This window comes from Henckelia pumila, chromosome 2, assembly GCF_033568475.1.
Source record: "Henckelia pumila isolate YLH828 chromosome 2, ASM3356847v2, whole genome shotgun sequence".
In the NCBI taxonomy this organism is placed as follows: Eukaryota; Viridiplantae; Streptophyta; class Magnoliopsida; order Lamiales; family Gesneriaceae; genus Henckelia; species Henckelia pumila.
Genome location: NC_133121.1, coordinates 196,621,688 through 196,644,109, shown reverse-complemented (window position 1 = coordinate 196,644,109; position 22,422 = coordinate 196,621,688). Strand labels below are relative to the sequence as shown.

The window sequence follows — 22,422 nt, the reverse complement described above, 5'->3', positions numbered from 1 at the left end:
AAACACTCATTCCTACCTTGTGGGGAGTAAATTGAATGTAGATTATTTCTAAAGGTGCTCGAATTGCATAATGTGAAAAAGGAAATAGTGTGAATGCTGACTCAAAACAAAAGTGTAGTTGAAAACAAGAAAGAAAAAATTGTGGTGAACGAGAAAAAGTGTTGTTGGTAGAAGGCAAGTGAAGAAAATTTCTGGAGATCAATGAAGTGAAAAGAGATGATGAATGTGAATAGAAAGAAGTGGAATTGAGAAAATAGATCATCGATTACTCCCTCTTTGAATTCTTTTCCTTCATTTGGAGCCATTAACCTAGCCTGACATTATAAGCCGGATAAGACCTATTGACCGAGTCACAGTCGCCCAATATACTAGTGGAGAGGGGTTGTAAGAATTTTGCTTATGGACTATTGATAGACACAGTTAATGAATATGGATTCTTGATTAAAACAAACACACACTATTTTTCATTGAGTTATACCAGTCAGTAGAGTGTGTATCATTGAATACTCCCAAAGTCTTGATCCTATTATAACTGAAAAAGTCCTTATGATCCTAGAATCTGTGAATTGAATTCGGAGTAGAGTATTCCAAAAACGGACTTGCGAGATTTTGAAGTTTGCAAGGTTTGCGAGTTAAATTTTTTTTTTTAGGTCAGCATATATGGATATGATTGGACTGTTTTTCTTTTGGAAGAAATTCTGAGGCTTGATGAGATTGATTTTACTTACTTGTTTTGTCGTTTTGTAGTGTCTGCTTGTTAGTTGTCACCTCTTTTGTTCGAGGGCGAACAAAAGGTTAGTTTGGGGAGGTTGATAGGAGTCGTTTTTGTGCGTTATTTTTTCTTGTTTTGTGTTTGTTTTGCATTAGTTTCGTTTTCGTTGTGTCTGTTTTTACCATTCTTGTTTCGTTTATTGTTTTAAAGTTTTTTTTTTGTAGTCACTCCTCTGGTTTATTTATTTTTATTGCAGAAAATCACCAAGAAATGCTGATACTTGGTGAGAAGGTGATGCACAATTGAGGCGGCGAGGATAGCGCAAGAAAAAAAAACATTTCTGGAAAAAGACGAGGCACCCACGTGGCAATTTTCTACCGCGCGGGCGCAACCACGAACTTGGGAAACAGGAGTAGCCAAATTTTCAGGCGCCCGCGCGGTAATTTTCTACCGCTCGGGCGCGATGTGCTGACGTGAAATTTTATTTTATTTTTAGAAAGTTTATTTCGGGAAGGATTCTTGGGGGACTTTAAATACAATTCTTTTTTTAGTTTTTGAGGGGATAGACGGACGCACATCAGGAGGCAGACGACGGCTGAGCAATTCAAGATTTCTCTTCTCCGTTGGGAGTTTTTCTTTTCTTCTCTTCTGAATTTTTATGTTAAACACTTTTGAGATTGAATTTTTGTAATGAATTCCAGTAGCTAAGTTTTTATTTTGTTGGAATCGAGGGGATCCTAACCCCGAAACACTGTAGTGTGATTGAATCACCGGACGTATTGAGATTTGATTTATGTTTATAATTGATTGTATCATGTTTTTCTTTCTATGTTGATGATTAGCTACCCTTAACATAGATTCGTAAATTGTAAATTGCTATCGAGAGATAGGTTCCTAATTAGGACGAATGATAGAATCCATGGACTTAAAATATGCATAGAGATATGGTATTTAGTACATGTTGATAGCCATAGACCACCATGTTGAAAGTTGTAGAATTCATAGAACGCAAAGCAATCAGTCATGATAAATAATTAAAGAGATTTAATTATTTCACTGATTTGATTAGTTTGACATCACCTCGAGAGAGAGTGTCAATGTTACAGGAATTTCTGTCAAATTTATAAGAATAAATTAAATTCCAATTGTCAAGTTCAATTAGGGGAAAGGTGAACCGAAATTCCAACAAAATCATTTTGAATTGGTGTTCTTCAGTCTGAGAATTGATTGTTTGGTTGTGAAATCCACTTTTATTTACGTTGAGTTCTTAATTAATTTTAAATGTTAGATAATTCCAAAATCAAATTTGAGATACTTTGTGTAGTTGAAAATCAACGAGACAAATTACTATTGTTAGTCCCTGAGGACGATACTCGTACTCAATACATTTTATTATAACTTGAATTGTGCACTTGCGATTATTATCGACTGGATTTGAGAGATTTTTAAAGAAAATTTAAGTGTTAGTATTCCGTTGATCATGCATAATCATACTTGGGAGTTGGTTGATCTCCCTCCGGGATGTAAACCTTTGGGATCCAAGTGGATCCTTAAAAGAAAATACAAAAAATATGGATCTATAGATAAAAATAAATCTCGCTTAGTGGTTCAAGGTTTCAGACAAATAGAGGGATATGATTTCTTCGACACGTACTCTCTGGTTTCTAAAATAACATACATTCGTGTTATCATAGCCATTGTTGCATTGCATGATCTTGAGATTCACCAAATGGATGTCAAAACCGTATTTTTGAATCGAGAGTTGGAAGAAGAAATATATATAAAACAACCAAAAGGGTTCATTGTACCCGGAAAAGAACAAAAGGTGTGTAAACTTGTTAAGTCATTGTATGGACTCAAACAAGCACCTAAGCAGTGACATCAAAAGTTTGACACTGTCATGTTGTCAAATGGTTTCAAAATCAATGAATGTGACAAATGTGTATATATTAAAGGAACAACAAATTCATATGTAATTGTTTGTCTTTATGTAGATGACATGTTAATTATGGGAAGCAACCATGAATTGATTGTGAAAACAACGAAAATGTTGAGCCAACATTTTGACATGAAGGATTTGGGACTGTGTGATATTATCCTAGGGAGTAAAATCTCTAGAACACCTAGTGGAATTATTTTATCACAAACCCATTATGTAGAAAAGGTTCTTGAACGATTTAATGCCACAAATCGTCCTCCGACTAGAACACCTACGGAATTGGGTACACATTTAGCCAAAAATAGAGGAGAACCTGTTTCATAACTGGAATATGCAAGGGTAATAGGAAGTTTAATGTACTTAACTAACTATACCCGTACTGATCTTGCATATACAGTAAATAAACTTAGTTGATTCACAAGTAATCCAAGTGAGGATCATTGGAAAGCATTAATGAGAGTGCTTGGATATTTGAAATACACTTCAAGTAATGGAATAGTGTATACAAAATATCCTGCGGTCCTAAAAAGATATTGTGATTCCAATTGGATTTCTGACACGAAAGACTCCAAGTCTACTAGTGGATATGTATTCACAATTGCTGGAGGAGCGGTGTCATGGAGATCTTCTAAACAAACATGTATCGCTCGGTCGACTATGGAATCCGAGTTTATTGCTTTAGATAAAGCTGGAGAAAAAGCCGAATGGCTTCGAAACCTTTTAGAAGATATTCCTTGTTGGAATAAACCAGTGTCTTCCATTACAATTCATAGTGAAAGTTAGTCAGCAATCGGAAGAGCAAAAATTAGTATGTACAACGGTAAATCTTGACATATTCGTCGGAGACACAATACCATAAGGCAATTGATTTCGAATGGGGTTATTTCGGTTGACTATGTAAAGTCAAAGAAAAACCTAGTGGATCCCTTACTAAGAGTATAAATAGAGATCAAATGTAAAAATTAGTACGAGGAATGAGATTAAAATCCACAAAATAAAATATTTATAGCGGTAACCCAACCTTGAGAATTGGAGATCCAAAAACCTTGGTTCAATGGGACAACTAAGTTATAAATATTAGTTTGAGTACATGGAATCGTTACTCACTCATTCCTATAACATCCAAGTAGAAATGACCTGCAACATATGGTGATGTTAAGTTTTTTTTTAATGATTCCTATACCTATAAGGCATAGTAAAGCAGGATACTCTAGATAAGAGATCACCTATATAAGTGCAAAGTATTGGCCACTATGATTGAAACGCTTATGAATCTAATATATGATTCAGGGCCGAAATGGACACAATGTGAGAACAAAATATGTTAAAATTTTTTTATGTAAATACTATTGACTTAGTTTACATAAATGGTTGACTAGTTCAAGACATCGCGTCATTATGCAACTAGTAAATCCTATAGTATATTACTAAGGTAGGTTCAAAGCCACAAGCTACCTATCCTGATGTAACAATAACTTATAAAAAAAACTTTCGAGTGAGAATGCTAAAGTGCGTAAAATTCATTCATGTAGGGGATTGTTGGAAAAATTGTGAATGAATTGTGGGGAGGAGAAAGAGCTTGTACCACATTGGAAGAATTCCAATGTGTTTCTCTCCTTAAATAATCCAACTTTTTTATTATGGGATTGGGCCCTTAGGGCACCAGATATTTTGTAAAAAGGAAAGACGCTAGTCGATGCAACAAACTCACACGCGTGCGCGCGGCCGGCTGGCTCAGCTCCACCCAAGAGGCGTACGGGCCTCCAAAGCAGGCGAAAAACCTGCCGCTCGGCGGCACAATTTTTTCGCTCGAGCGAGCAACAATCTACATGCGGGCCAGAAGTTTTTCCGCTCGAGCAGTAAAAATTTACCGCTTGAGCGAGCATCCGAAGAATGTTGGGCAGAGTGTTTGCCGCTCGAGCGGCATAAAATTACCGCTCAAGCGAGCCGTCTGCTTTTCCGAAAAGATGTGTCTCTTTTTGGGATTTTTCTGTCATAGGTTGCATCCTTAGATCAAAAGACGGGTTCTTTGGACTTTAGTCTATATATATGACTGGTTATAACGCAGAAAAGATATACTTTGATATCTGATAACATAAAACGTCAGATTTATGATTCTCTGCATATTATCCCCACTCTCTCAAAAGAAAGTTCTGCTTATTTTCGTTCGTTCAAGTTCGAGATATTTGTAGTGCTGCTATATCTCGTTCATGAATCGTTGTATCTTAGAGATTATTGCCGTCAAAGTTTAGCACTATTAACAGGCAATTTCGTCTTCTTGATAGAGAGAATCTCTCGCCTCAACTAGTCTCAAAGTTGTTGTGTTGTTGTTGTTCAAGTTGTTCAGAATTCGAAGTACTTCCTCCAAATAGTAGTTTTAGAATTTTGCAACAAAGAGTAATTAACAATTATGTTAACAACATGGTTCGATTCTCGTCCTACATTTAAATTATTTCTTATTAATATATTTTGTATTTTTCGAGAGATCTTGGTCCAGTCCCCCTCTCTTGTAATTTCTTTTTTATCTGGAATACACGGGTAGGGGTCCGCCTAATACCCCACCACAAAAGGCGGATTTTATTAAAAAAAATTATTTTACCAAATAAATTAAGTATATAATGACAATCATGGTATCATATCATGGTGATGGAGATATAATTTAGAAACAATATTATTCTGTCAAAAATAATATTTCTTTTCCTAAAAAGTTATGAAAATATTAGGGATCTCAAAGGTTCATGTAAAAAATAAAAGAATAATCTTCACATAAAAACAAGCAATAACATCGATTAATGTGGGAGAATATAAACAAATAAATGCATTCAAAAAAATTTCTAGTATAGTATGCAAATATAAAAGTGTATAAAATAAAATGTATTTTTAATTTGCATTTAGTCAATATTCTTCAAGAATATTGGTAAACTTAAGATCTTGGATAATATTTTTCAGGAATATTGATAAATCTTAAATAATTATATTGTATCCATATATCTATCGAGATTATCAATCAATATAAAAATATGCGGGCTACTTCAAGAACATCAACATAAAATTAAAATTTGTGATTGTTCAGGAGCATCAATATGAAAATAAAATTTGTGCTACTTCGAGAACATCGATATTAAATCTAAATATTGTGTTACTTCAGAAGCATAAATATAAAACTAAAATTATTGACATAAGATAAAATTTGTGCTATTTCGATAGCATCAATATGAAATATAGATATCGTGCTTCATCGAAAGCATCCATACAAAAATACGAATAAAAATTATTTATGAGTTCTAACTTGAAGAGCACTCGAGCTGATAACAGTTAAAAATTTAGTAGAGAAAAGAAAAGAAGAGAATGAAAGAAGAGAGAAAAGAATTATTTTTTAAAAAAAGATGAGTATATTTTATTTCAATTAAACACTTTTATAAGTTAAAAAAATTAATTTATAAATGTTAACAATTGAACTTGGACCTAACTCATCCCAAAAGGTAGTTCAATGAGAGAGGTTTGTCTTTATCTATATATTAATATCCCTGGATATTTAGCCAAACGATGAGGGACACAACTAACACACCAACACACCCTTCTCACGTTCCAGAGACATTAACAGGTGGTCCAACTATGGGACGGGTGACCCAACTATGGAGGGTCCAACACGTACGATGGGATTGGTCTCTGATACCATGTTATGAAATGAACTTGAACCTAACTCAACCTTAAAAGCCAGTTCAAGGTGGGGTGTAAGGTCCAAAAGTTCACTAGTTCACTCATGATATTTTTTTTTAAAAAAGGATTTTTATTGTTGTTAGAACCTAAGGGGGGGGGGGGGGGGGGATTTAGGTTCTATTGGCAACTTTACCAATTTAAAGCGATTATGCCAATACGCAAGCGAAAGACTTAAAGAAATCAAAAATAAATGTATAATGTAAATAAAAAAGAAAAAGGGATAAGAGATGTTTATTAAAGTTCGACGATAAATCGTCTACGTCTCCCCTTCTTTGTTAAGGTCGATTAACCAAGGATCCACTAGCACTTCGAACGTCTTGGCCTTGATGGCACCAAGGATATCCGTACAACTCAACACGATCAACGCGCCGATACAACTCAATACACTTGGCCTTAAGGGCTCCAAGGATAGCCTCAATAATCACACAACACACTTGACTTCACACTCAAGTGTTTACAATGATCGCACAACCAACTCACAAATGATTTTTACAAACAACTCTCGATTTTTGAGCGAATATATTGTATAACTCTTGATAGAACACTTTGAATGAGAGGAGATGCTTACAAGAGATGAGAGTGAATTGGATGTCTTCAAATGGCTTAGAATGGCCTCTATTTATAGTTGCAATTTGGTTTCTATCGGAGCTTCCGGTACTGCATCGGAACTTCCGTTGTTGAGCATATTTAAATTTAAAAAACTTGCCGCCAGCTGAGATCGGAACTTTCGGTACTGCATCGGAGCTTCCGTTGCTGCTACATTATTTTTTTTTCGGCCAACAGATCTCGAACACATCCCTTGATTTCTGGTGCCTATCGGAGCTTCCGTTGTGCATGCTTCCGGTCTGCTTCCGTTCTTCAGTATAGCGGAGCTTCCGTTGTGCTGTAGTAAGGCAACTCCAAAATTTTTATTTTATCTCAAAAAATATATCCAAATACTTGCATAATATATCTTCAAATTAATTAATTTTAATTCCTGCAATTTTCTCACTTGAAATCGTTAGAAATATTTAATCTAGTTTTGTAGTCATCAAAACAAAAATAAATGGGACATGTTAATGGATTAAAAACATTAATCTCAATATACGAGATTTATATGCGTTTAAGGCGTAACAATCTTCCACTTTTTTATGATCACAAAACTTGGTTAAATGAGATAAATAAATATGCATTAAATAAGAATGGCATAAAAAAAAACTCCCCCTTAATTAAACAATTAAGAGTTTTTAATGCATTCAATTATCAAATTTTTTATTATTTAACCAATATATTTTTCCCCCTTTTTGAGATAATAAAAATGACAAATAAATAAAGAGAAAATAAAAGACAATAATAGTTTCATTAAACAATTGAAAATTACATTAAAAATAAATACTACAATTTAAATGCAAAGATATAAAAATCTAAGAGTCGTCATTCGGCGGCGGCGGATAATGAGACATGAAAAAGTCAAAACGTGTCTCCAAAGACGCAACGCGAGTAGTCAAGGCATCTATAGATGAGGTATTTGCAGCAATGTTCCCCTCGATGCGATGCAGAACCTCGAAGAGACGATCCATTGGGAATTGGTTTTGAGGTGTTTGTGGAACCTCATGAGCAATGAAAGGTAACTCTGACATGTCAAAAGTGGAAGAGAAAGGAATATCCTGATGAGAAGAGGAAGGAACATCCCGATGAGGAGGTCCATTAAGAAATCCCCTCGACTGGATATCAAAAGGAAGGTCCTCAAAACTAAGAGAAGGCTCACGGCCAGGTGTATACCTAGAGAAAATACGTATTGGGTCTGAAACCCAACTAGATAAAACCGGATTCCAGAATAAATCCATCCTGAGAATAGAAGCCTGATCAAAAATATGATTTGTGGAGATTTCGTCACCTTCCACAACACTAAAATCAATATCAAAATGAGCTAAGATACGATTAATAAATCGTGCAAAAGGAAAACTAACATTTCTTGCCGACTTCGCTACATCACGCATAACCTGCATGATGAAGCGAGGAAGGTTGAAAGGTTGACCAGAAATGATATGATAAAGGACATATAAATCTAGATATTTGCAGCTGGAGAGGTCTCCAATGCGAAGAATGATAGATGTAGTGATCAATTTTTGAACTAACTATTGATCAGGGAAAAGACTCTTAAGGTGAGGACGATCATAGGCTATAGTGATAGGTCGACCAAATATAGTAGTGAGTATGGTCTCACGACTAAAATAAGCATCATCTCAGGCCAACGCAGAGAGAAAAAAAGACTAGGTCCGTCTGTGGGCAGATCGAACCTGTGAGACCCCGTTTTCTAATTGTTTAACCTCGAATAATTAACTACAATCGAACACTGAGAACCGAGGACTCAAATAATTTTTTTTTATAAAGCCTCGCACCCGCGCGAGCCATCGTCTCGCGCGCGCGCAGGCAATGCGGCCAGAGGCCTCGTAGGAGGCTCGCGCCCGCGCGAGGTGATGTGCTCACATGCGCGCGATCAAGATAACTCGAGCCCTCCAGGCTTCTCGCGCGCGCGCGAGGTCAAGCCTCGCTCGCGCGCAGGCCAATTGGGCAGTAAAGTGCAGGATTTCACACAAAGCCAATTCCAATCAAAATAAACCCAAGCACATACACCAACCACATTTAAACATACAATATACTAAGTTCTACCCAAAATACAACATATCAAGTTAGACGATAGGGTTCGATCGACTAATCAAAATAATATACAAGTTCAACAGACACAACCCTACGACACGGTGTCTCACTTCTATAATTCTCACCCCGAGCTAACCCAAATGACTCGGTCCGGCTCCTGATCCTCCTGTTGTCAAGTATACATACAAACAAAAACAACAGCCGGATAACCCAGTTAGAAATATAATTTCCAAGTAAAAGAGACAGGCATACAATAACAATTAAACATCTCATATAGAAATGTAACAAACATCAATAATTCAAAATGAGAGTGGATGTATGCATGACTTCAAAACTTGGGATTATCAAGTCAGATAATCGAAATATCAATCGGTACTCGGTTGGGATCCCGGGGTCAAGTCATCACGAACAGCCCACCGACTCTCCCATTTGGGGTGGATGTCGCTCAACTAAAACCCCTAGACATCAGAGCAACTATAAGAAGTATTCTAGCACTTGGAAAAACTCGAAATCCAAGGCCAATTCAATATATCTTCCTAAATCGTCTAATTTCAAAATGAATCGAATATTCGGCTCAATATGAATGCAAGTGTAAACAAAATAAATCAATCAAGTTCACACCAACAATTAACATGCAGTATGTGATTTTCGGGACTCGAGAATCAATCGAACTCAAGTATTCAACCCCATTCAATTCAATGTCGTCTTTTACCTTTTCAAGTTCGTCGGGGATTCAAATCTGAAAATGACAATGAACTAAATCAATATCGAATCAAATCAAAACAAACCATTACAAGAAGTTCAATACTATACCGTTTTCAACTCTCAAATCGGTTCAAACTCCCAAGTTCGTTCAAAACCCGAATCTTTCAACCAAACTCTGAAAATATGAAATACGGATTCAATATCAAATTATCAACTCGAACAAACTCGGAAATCAAACCAAAGTAATAAAACCAATAATCCAAACTCGATTTCGACGGCATAACGGCTATAAACGGTCAAACCAAAAATCTCAAACCAATTATATCATCAATACAACTGAAACCCATCTTCCAATCCAACAAAACACAACCAAATCCAACCAAAATTCCAAAACCCATTTTCGAAAATATGCTCCAAAAATCATATAAAATTCAAACTTTGTTCTTTTTCCAAACCAACTTAGAATACACGGTCTATGCTAGCTCAAGAACAACATACCCGAAAATTATCAAATTCTGACAACCCAACAAAATTCAAAGTTCATAGATCGTAGCAAAACTTACGGCAATACGACGCCCTCGTTGAGGTGATCGTGAATCTCAACTCGAATCGGAAGTTTGACGGTCGGATCGTGTGAATCAGAAGAAAGAAAAGCTTGAAAAACAAGCCATGGCTTTCTCGATTTAAGCGTGTGGTGGGAGGAAGGAGAACGAGAGAGGAGTAGGTGATGGAGATGATAGGATGTGATAAGATAAGTCAAGGCTTTTGACTTGGTCCAACCCCTCAATTGCAACTCGGTCCCTGAATTTCCTATTTAAATCGATTCAATCGCGGCTCAATTAATCTTATAACAATTCCAAAATAAATAATAATCGACTCTACTAATCACGAAATAATTAATTTCAAGGCCTTACAATTCTCCCCCTCTAAGAATCGATTTCGTCCTCGAAATCTGACAGATCACACGTTGAAACAAGAAAGAATCATACTAAAGAAAAACTCACATCAATCGAATAACTTTGGAAATCGCTGCCTAATATCATATTCGGTCTCCCAAGTTGATTCTTCAACTCCGTGACAACTCCACTAAATCTTCACTAACGGAATTGACTTGTTTCTAAGCTGCTTTTATTTCCGATCGAGAATCTAAACCAGTCGCTCAAAGTATCTCAGAGTTTAATCGAGTTCTGCCTCGCCTGGTTGAAGAACATGAGACGGATCCGGATGATATTTCCGCAACATCGAATGTGAAACACATCGTGGATGCCTGAAAGAGACGGAGGAAGAGCAATCCTATAGGCAAGATCGCCTATCTTTTCCAAAATTTCGTACGGACTAATGAATCTTGGCGACAACTTCCCTCTCTTCCCGAATCTGACAGTGCCTCTGAACGGAGAAATCTTCAAAAACACATGGTCTCTCTGATCAAAACACAGTGGTCTGCATCGGACATTCGCATACTTGGCCTATCGATCTTGGGTTGTCTTCATTCTGGTTCGAATCAACTTCACCTGCTTTGCCATATCATGAATCATATCTGGACCCAACTCAGGTGATTCTGAAATCTCATCCCAAAATAACGGAGATCTGCACTTCTTCCCGTACAAATCTTCAAAAGGTGTCATTCAAATAAATCGCTTGAAAGCTGTTATTGTACGAAAATTCCACTAGAGGCAAAGGATCCTTCCATCCTGAACCAAAATCAAGCACTACGGCTCGAAGCATATCTTCCAAAGTCTGGATCGTACGCTCGGACTGACCATCGGTCTGAGGGTGATACGCTGTGCTCAAGTGCAAACGAGTACCCATGGCCTCCTGTAAACTGTGCCAAAAGTGAGAAGTGAATCTCGGATCTCTGTCTGATACAATTGACTTCGGCATGCCGTGCAATCTCACAATCTCCCTGACATATAACTCGGTCATCTGATCGTGACGGTATGTCATTCGGTATGGAATGAAACAAGAAGATTTCTTCAGCCGGTCAATCACTACCCAAATCGCATCATAACCTCTGACAAAACACGGTAGTTTCGTGACAAAATCCATAGAGATGTGATCCCATTTCCATTCCGGAACAGGAAAACTGTGCAATAATCCACCTGGTTTTTTCCACTCGGCTTTCACATGTTGACAATTCAGACAACGGGACACAAACCTTGTGACGTCTCCCTTCAGCTGTTTCCACCAGAACTGAGTCTTCAAGTCATTATACATCTTCCAGCCTCCAGGATGACACTGAAACGACTGCAATGCTCCTCTCGAAGAATACGCTGTCTTAACTCAGAAACATCGGGCACAACAATATGGCTATTCACGAATAAAACATCATCCCTGACCTGAAACTCTGACTGGTGACCTGATATGACCCTCTTTATCGAACTCTAACTGCTCGGATCAGATCTCTGTGCCTCTCTGATCAACTGAAACAACTCTGGCTCGGCCTGAATCGCAAAAACTTTGATGGATCTCCTATCGGTCTCAAACTCCAAACAAGAAGTACAACAGTTTTTAATCAACTGAGAGACACCAATCGTAGCGAGAGATAAGGAACAAAGTTTCCGACTAAGAGCGTCTGCAGCTGCGTTCGACTTTTCGGGGTAATACTTGATCTCACAGTCGAAGTCCTTAAGCAAATCCATCCATATCCTCTGTCTCATGTTCAGCTCGGACTGGGAAAATAAGTATTTAAGGCTCTTGTGGTTATAAAATATTTCAAAAGACTCACCATAAAGGTAATGGCACCAGATCTTCAAAGCAAAAACAATCGCAGCAAGCTCAAGATCATGGATTGGATAACGAGTCTTGTGCGGCTTCAGCTGCCTCGATGCATAAGCTATTACGTGCTTCCTCTGCATAAGAATGCATCCAATACCACGGTGAGAAGCCTCGCAGTAAACGGAAAAACCTCCCGTACCTGATGGAATAGATAAGATCGATGCGCTGGTCAACCTCTTCTTCAACTCAATAAAACTGGACTCGCACTCCTCGAACCAAACAAACTGTGCATTCTTCTGAGTCAACTAGGTAATCGGCTTTGCAATGGAAGAGAAACCCTCGATAAATCGGCGATAATATCCCGCTAAACTCATAAAACTTCGGATTTCTGGCACTGATGCCGGTCTTGGCCAATTCATGATTGCCTCGATCTTACTGGGGTCCACAAAAATTCCATCTCCCGATATAATGTGGCCTAGAAAAACCACTCGGTCCAACCAGAACTCGCACTTTGATAGCTTAGCATACAACTGTTTGGCTCGCAAAATCTGCAATACAATCCTTAAATGCTCGGCATGGTCAGAACGGTTCTTCGAATAGATTAGAATATCGTCAATGAAGATAATGACAAACTCATCTAAATACCGCTGAAAGATACGATTCATCAGATCCATAAAACTGCTGGAGCATTGGTCAAACCGAACGGCATGACTATAAACTCAAAATGCCCATATCTGGTTCTGAAGGCTGTCTTAGGCACATCCTCATCGCGAACTCTCAGCTGATGATATCCTGATCTCGTATCTATCTTCAAATACACTAAATAACCCTGCAGTTGATCAAAAAGGTCATCAATTCTAGGTAGAGGATACTTGTTCTTGACCGTAGCTTGATTCTACTGGCGATAGTCAATGCAGAGTCGCATAGACCCGTCTTTCTTTCTCCCAAAAAGCACTGGAGCACCCCAAGGCGATACGCTGAAAGAGTGGGTGCCCGGTTAGCCAACTTGTGGCTAAGGGCTTTTATGACTCTATGTATAAACAATCTTTGTTTAATATAATTTACATTCATTAATGGCATTTTCTTTATCTTTTTTCATATTTTTATATTGTGATATACTGTTGTTGTTTTGATAAAGACCTTGAATATACAATAGTGTAAGTAAGATGAGATAGTGAATAAAGAGAGATCACTATTATGAAACACATCTTATAGTCACTGTATATTCTAAACAGTTCCTAGTCAATTGAGCCATCCGCTAATAAGGATAAGGATCGCTCGAGATTGAGACTAGAATTTGTGATGCCAAGTACCACGTTTCATTGGTAATGAACATGGAGATGTTCAAAGCATGCAAATGGATATTCATATGATGAATGATCGAACTACCCTATTCGGACTTTCCAAGTGGTTATTATTATTTGAGTGGATAAGTCCACGGTTTTGGTTGTACACCATTAGTCCTTACTACTTGAAACATCATTGAGACTCTATATGCTAGTACTGTACTTTGACTCGTTTACCGACTCTAAGGGGTCATCATGTGTCGGGATTGGGTACAGTTACGACACATATAGGAGTCGATGCTTTGTTGTCAAGGATTCACCACACACTTGCGAGTGTGGATATCCTATGCAATCTGAGGAGATATTAATGTGACAAATCTCTGGACAGAGTACTCGATGTGATTTAGGTTACTTGGTTTCCTAGTAGCACATGCGATGTCACTATTTGATCTTCAAGATGTATTGCATAGTTATCGAATCTCGAACGACTCTCGATGTACCAATGGTTGTTGATTCGATCGGGATATATGGATGAAGGGACTGTACTATACGCTAACCAAAACTTACTGGTTCTTGCAGGCACTATCAGTGATACCTAGGGAATCATGGGGCGATGTTTCTAGACGCTTTTACCATGATTCGTTGGGTAAGTCGGAAATCGTTGTTCCGAGTCACAAGGAGTTGTTAGCCCGCGGCTAGCTGTATCCCCGAACCATTGAGGGTCACACAAGTAATGGATTACTAAACCCCGTTGAGATAGTTAAATTTAAAGAGTTAAATTTAATAAAAGATAAGTTGGACTTCTTAACTAAAGGGAGTGGATATTCCTAAAATGACATAGGGATGGACATTTTTGGAAATCATTGAATTCGGATTCAGAAAAATTATCTTGACTTTAAAAGGTGCAGAAATGGTTTCTGTGCACATTGGTGAAATTGGTTTATCAATCGAAGTCATGATGAATTTTATATTAATTTCTATAATAACGGGCTTGGCTTGTTGGACTTAAATTATAGATTATGGTCCCTAAGGAGTTAGTGTCTTAATAGAGATATAACTTAATCTAGTCTAGATATTATATATATATATGTGTGTAGGTTTCGAAAATTACACAACAATTCTCTCTTGGAATTTTTGAAAATCACACTAAATATTTTAAGGGGATTTTCGAAATCCTCTCTCCTTTTTTGAGAGAATTCAGTCTATGATTTTTCGGAAAAATTACATTCTGAATTGACAGATCAAATCTGTTTAATCTCTACGATAAATATCTGATTGATTTCTAGTGCAATCAATCAGAAGGTTTTAGTTTTCTGTTCGTGGACCTAATTCCGGAGATTGATCAAGCGAGTCATCGGTTCCCGGGATTTACAACAAGAGCAGATTAAATCTGTTGGAGTCCATAATCAATCCTTAGCTTGAAGAGGTAAAATATTAATTATTATTATTATTATTTTACTTGCATAATTTAATCGTTAGAATTTGATATCCATGATATGGAATTGTTCCATATAAAATTTTTAAACTTCCGCTGCACCGGGTATCAGATCGATTTGATCGTGAGAGCGACACGTGTTCCAACAGTGGTATCAAAGACAGGTTGCTCTCGGATCAAACGATTAAATTAATCGATTGTACAAAATTTTTAGCCTCGGGTTTTGGAAACAAAACGAAATTTTTTAAATTAAAATTTTTAAAGGAAACAAGGGCATCACGGGCAGCGATCGTCGCTGCCCTGCCCTCCTCGACGTGGGCAGCCCTGTCCCACGTGGAGGCGGTGTCCCGGGCAGCCTGGAAAATAAAAATTTGATATTTATGGGAATTTGAAATTTTTGAAATTTTAGTTTTTGGTCCGATCGAAAATTGTTTTTGATTGGTCCACGAGGCATCGGATCAAATTTTTTGAGTTCGAAATTTTTAAAATTGATTTTTGGATAAATTTGAATTTTTGGAAAAACGAGCTGCCCTCCTCGACGTGGGCAGCCCTGTCCCACATGGAGGCGGTGTCCCGGGCAACCTGGAAAATAAAAATTTGATTTTTATGGGAATTTGAAATTTTTGAAATTTTAGTTTTTGGTCCGATCGAAAATTGTTTTTGATTGGTCCACGAGGCATCGGATCAAATTTTTTGAGTCCGAAATTTTTAAAATTGATTTTTGGATAAATTTGAATTTTTGGAAAATTTGTAAATTTTATCGGTTAAATTAGATTTTATAAAATTAATTATTTTGGTACAATTGATGATAAGATATGATCTTATGAGAATAGTAGATAAAATTTGATTGTATCTTTTTTTTTTAATTATGATGCCATTGCATGTTATCCAATTATTTAATTATTGAATTAATTATTGGATAAGAGGATGATCGATTGCCATGACCAATATTGTAGGTGTATGTTAGGTTGTTTACATTTGGTTTTATTGTTGTTGGGTTTTATTAATGGGCTTGGTTTATGGCCCAATTTGAATTGCCATTTGTAATAAAAAGTGGGCCTGGTTTATGGCCCGTTCCCACCCTTAAATAAGTATCCCCTACTTGTCATCGAAATTTATTGTAAATTTATTAGACGTAGTAGGAGATAAAGATTTGAAGACAATGGTGGGCCCAACAGACAATAAAGACCGAAAAAATGTAAATTGGAAGCTCAATGTAATAGGATTGCATTGCATACCTGCATATCACCTAGGATTGGACTTAGACTCTTGATTGGCAACCACGGGTCAATTAGTTATTGGGGTCGATCATCCTTTAAATAATATATGATATTATTGTTGTATGCATGTTTAGACTAAATTGTATGAATCCCGCAAGCATACAAATACTAAATGATGAGACAGTTTTCAAAATTAAAAATCTCTCATTTTAAATATGATAAAATTGATATTAAGATAAATAAAGGGAATTTAAATATTGTTTAAATGTTCCTACCTTCCATCAACGATCAATGTATGAGATGCTACCCGCGGGCACGTCCGGCTCATATTATTGGGAGGGCCCATTCGTCAGAAAGCTGTACATTGGATCGACATAAGTTGTAAGTTGGGTGGAACTCCCATGGGATTGGCTCATATTATTGGGGATCCACATGGAGACCGTCCATCACAACTTAATATTGATGGGTTATCTTGACATGTCACAATAAACGGCGTCATATTATTGGGCCCTTATTGGACATGAGGTAAAAACATGAGGATTGCTTTGGAAGCAATTGGGCTCTACCTTTTGAAAATTATGGTTGGCTGATATTATTCGGGACTATAATTTGTCAATTGGACTCCATGTTCCCACTAAGGAAACAAGTTTCTCGTTTTCACTAGAGGGTAGTGAAATCGTTAAAATAGTGGGAGTAAATTCATAAAATTAAATCTCGCCATATTTTATGTCTTAGTAAATTAATTAAACAATCACTGATTATTGTCTGTTTCTTTTCAGTATTTTATTACAATGAATTCGCGCAATCCACTATACTCAATTCTCGAACAAAACAAATTGACTGGCGCAAACTATACGGAATGGTTCCGTAAATTAAATATTGTTCTAAACTCGAAGAAAATTTTTTACGTGTTAGAAAAGAATCCTCCAAAGGAAGCACCGGCTAATATAAGTCCGGAAGAATTGGCAAAACTTGATCAATGGTGGGACCATGATATCAAGGCTAAATGCTATATGCAAGCTTCAATTTCTGATGAACTCCAGAGGCGATTTGAGGATGCCTTGAATGCTGCTGACATACACATGCACCTCAAGGAACTTTTTGGAGTTCAGTCAAGGTCGGAGAGGTATGTCACCGTCAAAGAGCTCATGACATGCGCATGCGAGATGGGACTTGATATGAATCTTCTGTATGAAAAGCAACACGATTTCAATGAATCGCACCTCAATTCGATAACAAAAGAATTCAAAGGTTTTGTCCCGACTTTGAAACAAGTAACAGAATTTTGGAATCTCCATCTTAGTTGAACCTGTAACTAGCAACAGAGAATTCACGATAGAAAACAATCAAAGATTCAATTAGACCTTCAAAGGAACCTGTCTTTGACAACCCAATTGAAAATCGATTCACAAACGCCACAAAGCTATAAAACATTGATAAGTTTGATTTTGGGTAAAGCAAAAGCTTTGATAAAATTCTAGAGAGAATTTTGTATTGAATAATTCAATAATCTGAAAATCTTAATTGTTCTTAAAATAATGAATGTTGTAGTATTTATATTACAACCCAAAATATTGAAAGATAATGCAAAATAAATCAAAAAGATATCAAAGATATCTCCTAAAGTTTCCTAGTAGGAATAAAAGACCTAAAATAAGCAAAATAATGCCAAAATATTAAAAATCCCGAACACACACACAAAACACCTTCGGTGCATGTAAAAATAATTGGGGCGGGCGCGCCTTTGTTGCGCAGGGAAAGGCGCGGGCGCGCCGAGAGCTCGCACAATTCTTCGTCAATTTGGCATCCGTAAGCACGGGCGCGCGATCAAGGGGCGCGGGCGCTCTTCTTCTTCGCAAAATAAGGGCGCGTGCGCGCGAGTCTGGGGCGCGGGCGCGCCTGGGCTGCGAACAAGGTCTTCAATTTCTTCACTTTCTTGACCTCCTTTGACCTCAATAAGGTGATAACTACCTCCGAATTGAATATCAAGAAATCCAACGCCCTCTTGCGACTTCAACATCAAGGATTGAAGTGCTTCCTTGAACTTCTGAGCTCGGCCTCTCGTAACCGGTCCTCGTGGCATCTCCAACGGATCCTTAGTCACTTTATCAGCATGCGAGCCATCCATGATCGCATCATCCTCCCCTTCTTGAAAAGGATTTGTCCTCAAATCTTGTTCAACACCTACATCAAACGGAGATAAGTCAGAAACATTGAAAGTAGCACTGACATTATACTCACCTGGCAAATCTAATTTGTAGGCGTTGTCGTTGATGCGCTCTAATACTTGAAACGATCCATCGCCTCTAGGTAGAAGCTTGGAGCGCCGTTTTTCAGGAAACCGCTCTTTCCTCAAATGCAACCACACCCAATCTCCTGGTTCAAACACAACTCTCTTCTTTCCCTTATTTTCTTGCTTTGTATACTGCAAATTCTTTTTCTCAATGTTCGCCTTCACTTTTTCATGTAAATTTCTCACAAATTCCGCCTTTTTCTTACCATCCATGTTAACCCTTTCACTCATAGGTAAAGACATCAAATCCAACGGGGTTAAAGGATTAAATCCATACACAATTTCAAAAGGTGAAAAATTTGTAGTAGAATGCACACTACGATTATATGCAAGCTCAACAAATAGCAATCATTCCTCCCAATTCTTCAAATTCTTTTTAATTATAGTACGCAACAAAGTTCCTAACGTTCTATTAACAACTTCAGTTTGACCATCCGTTTGGGGATGACATGTAGTCGAAAACAGTAATTTAGTAGCAAGTTTGCACCATAACGTTTTCCAAAAGTAGCTCAAGAAACGAGTATCTCTATCAGACACAATACTCCGAGGCATGCCATGCAATCTAACAATTTCATTAAAGAACAAGTCCGCAACATGAGATGCATCATCAGATTTATGACACGCAATAAAATGAGCCATTTTAGAAAATTTATCAACAACTACAAAAATTGAATCCCTCCCCTTCTTAGACCTTGGTAGTCCTAAAACAAAGTCCATAGAGATATCTACCCACGGTTCACTAGGAACAGGAAGTGAAGTATACAAACCATGTGGTTGTTGTCTAGACTTCGCTTTCCTACAAGTCACATATCTTTCGCAAATTCTCTCAACATCATGCTTCATATGTGGCCAATAAAAATGTTCATGCAAAACTCCATAAGTTTTAGCCACTCCAAAATGCCCCATTAAACAACCCCCATGTGATTCCTTAACAAGTAATTCACGAATAGATGACTTAGGAACACACAACTTATCCCCCTTAAACAAATACCCATCATGTATGAAGAATTTATCTTTTGGACCATGCAAATATGACTCGTACATCTCACCAAAATCAAGATCACTAGGATATAACTCTTTCACATACTCAAATCCTAAGAATTTAGAATCTAGAATAGATAAAAGTACATACCTTCGTGATAGAGCATCCGCTACCACATTTTCCTTCCCTTTCTTATACTTGATAATGTAGGAAAAAGTTTCCACAAACGCCACCCACTTAGCATGTCTCTTGTTCAGCTTTTGTTGTCCTTTGAGATGCTTCAAAGACTCATGATCCGTATGAATCACAAATTCTTTTTGGCCTCAAATAGTGCTGCCAAGTCTCAAGCACACGAACCAAGGCATAGAATTCCTTGTCGTAGGTAGGATAATTCAATGCTGCTCCACTTAGCTTTTCACTGAAGTATGCAACTGGTCGCCCACCTTGCATCAAGACGCCTCCAATCCCTATACCTGATGCATCACATTCAATTTCAAAAGTATTAGAAAAATCAGGTAAAAAAAGTAAAAGAGCATTAATTAATTTTTGCTTAATAATATCAAAAGACTTCTCTTGCTCCTCGCCCCAATGGAATGGAACGTTCTTCTTGATCACCGCAGTCATAGGTGCCACCAAAGCGCTGAAATATTTCACAAATCTCCTATAGAAATTTGCAAGACCATGAAAACTTCGAACTTGACCAATAGAAGTAGGCGTTGGCCAATATCGAATTGCACTTACCTTTTCCTCATCAACCTTGACTCCTTGAGCACTCACAACAAAACCAAGAAACACAAGTTCTTTTGTACAAAACACACACTTTTTCAAATTAGCATACAAATTTTCAGCCTTTAGTGTGATTAGCACAATTCTCAAGTGTTCAACATGCTCATTCAAATTTTTGCTATACACCAAGATATCATCAAAGTATACCACAACAAATTTTCCAATATAAGCACGCAAGACATGATTCATTAATCTCATAAAAGTGCTAGGTGCATTAGTTAATCCAAAGGGCATAACTAACCACTCATACAAGCCATAGTTGGTTTTAAAAGCAGTTTTCCACTCATCGCCTTCTCTCATCCTAATTTGATGATAACCACTTTTCAAATCAATTTTACTAAATATTCTAGAACCATGCAATTCATCCAACATATCATCTAGTCTAGGAATGGGATGCCTATACTTGATGGTAATATTGTTAATGGCTCTACAATCAACACACATTCTCCGTGAACCGTCTTTTTTAGGCACTAACAAAACAGGTACAGCACAAGGAGACATAGACTCACGTACAAACCCCTTATCAAGAAGTTCACTTACCTGCCTTTGTAGCTCTTTTGTTTCCTCCGGATTACTCCTATAGGCTGGACGATTCGGCAATGCACTTCCAGGAACAAAATCAATTTGATGCTCAATTCCCCTCAAAGGTGGTAATCCTTGAGGAAAATCCTCCGGAAATAAATCTTCAAATTCCTGAAAAAGAGAAACAACATTGCTCGGAAGATTTCCGGCTATATCACTTGTGTTAAGGAGAAACTCCTTATAAAAAATCAACACAAGTGGAGTATGCTCATGTAGAATCTCTCGCAACTCACTCTTTTGGGCCATGTATATTTTTTTATCGGCCTCTTTTCTTTCAATTTTTTTTCATTTTTTTTTCTCATTTTTTTTTCTAAGGCCATCTCACTTTTTTGTTCACTCTTTTTTCCGGCCTCTTCTTTCTTTTTCTTTTTCAAATGGTCCTCCAACACTTGCTTTGGAGACATCGGTAACAATACAATAGGCTCCTTTTTCAAGGTAAAAGAATAACGATTTTTAAAACCGTCATGTATCACCTTCCTATCGAATTGCCACGGCCTACCCAACAAAATATGACAAGCTTGCATAGGAACCACATCACATAACACTTCATCTACATACTTACCAATTGAGAAAGGTACCACAACTCGCCTAGTTACTCTCACTTCAGAACTATCATTAAACCACTGCAATTTATAAGGTTGAGGATGCTTTATAACAGGCAAACTCAACTTTTCCACCAGCTCATAACTCACCACATTAGTGCAACTCCCACTATCAATAATAACACTACATACTTTGTTATTCACAAATCATCTAGTATGGAATAAATTTTCCCTTTGAGTCTCTTCCTCCTCCTTTTGTTGCACATTCAACACTCTCCTAGTCACTAACAATTCTCCAACCACCGCATCATATCCCTCCTCATCAGGATCCTCCAACGCAGGCATATTATCATAATTTTCTTCCTCACTCTCCGACTCAATCTCACCACCAGCATTCATAATCATAATTTTTTTATTAGGACACTGACTGGTAATATGACCAAGTCCTTGACATCTAAAACATTTAATATCCCTAGAACGAGTATTAGTAGTTTCAGGTGTACCTTTACTCACTTGTTTTGGTGCCTCCAATTTGGTGTCAAATTTTGGTTTGGACACCAGCTTGTTGTCCTCCCGTTTTGCAACGTTTGGACGCCAAGAATTCGACGATCCTCCACCTGTAGGAAGTCGACCAGCTCCTCTCCTCTTGAGCTACTGCTCCACTATGAGACCTCGTTTCTAATAAACTAATATCAGACGACAAGCGATAAGTAAACAAGAACCCAAAGTATTTTTTTTTTTAAAAGGAGGCTCGCGCGCCCGCGCTGACATCAGCGCGCCCGCGCCTAAGGAAGCGCGCCCGCGTTTATACTGCGCAAAAACTAGCGCGCCCGCGCTCTAAGTAAGAGCGCCCGTGCCCATACCT

The 22,422-nt window shown here is 37.6% G+C and overlaps 1 protein-coding gene across 1 annotated transcript; it reads right to left on the bottom strand.

Annotated features, from left to right (window-relative positions):
• Positions 1 to 7,774: 7,774 nt before the first annotated feature.
• On the bottom strand, positions 7,775 to 21,902 carry LOC140879318 (uncharacterized). Its single transcript, XM_073282993.1, has 5 exons — positions 21,895 to 21,902; positions 21,353 to 21,726; positions 20,468 to 21,281; positions 20,248 to 20,308; positions 7,775 to 8,353 (listed from the first exon to the last, which is right to left on the bottom strand). Exons 1-5 carry the CDS (start codon positions 21,900 to 21,902, stop codon positions 7,775 to 7,777), a joined length of 1,836 nt encoding a protein of 611 aa, XP_073139094.1.
• Positions 21,903 to 22,422: the final 520 nt, after the last annotated feature.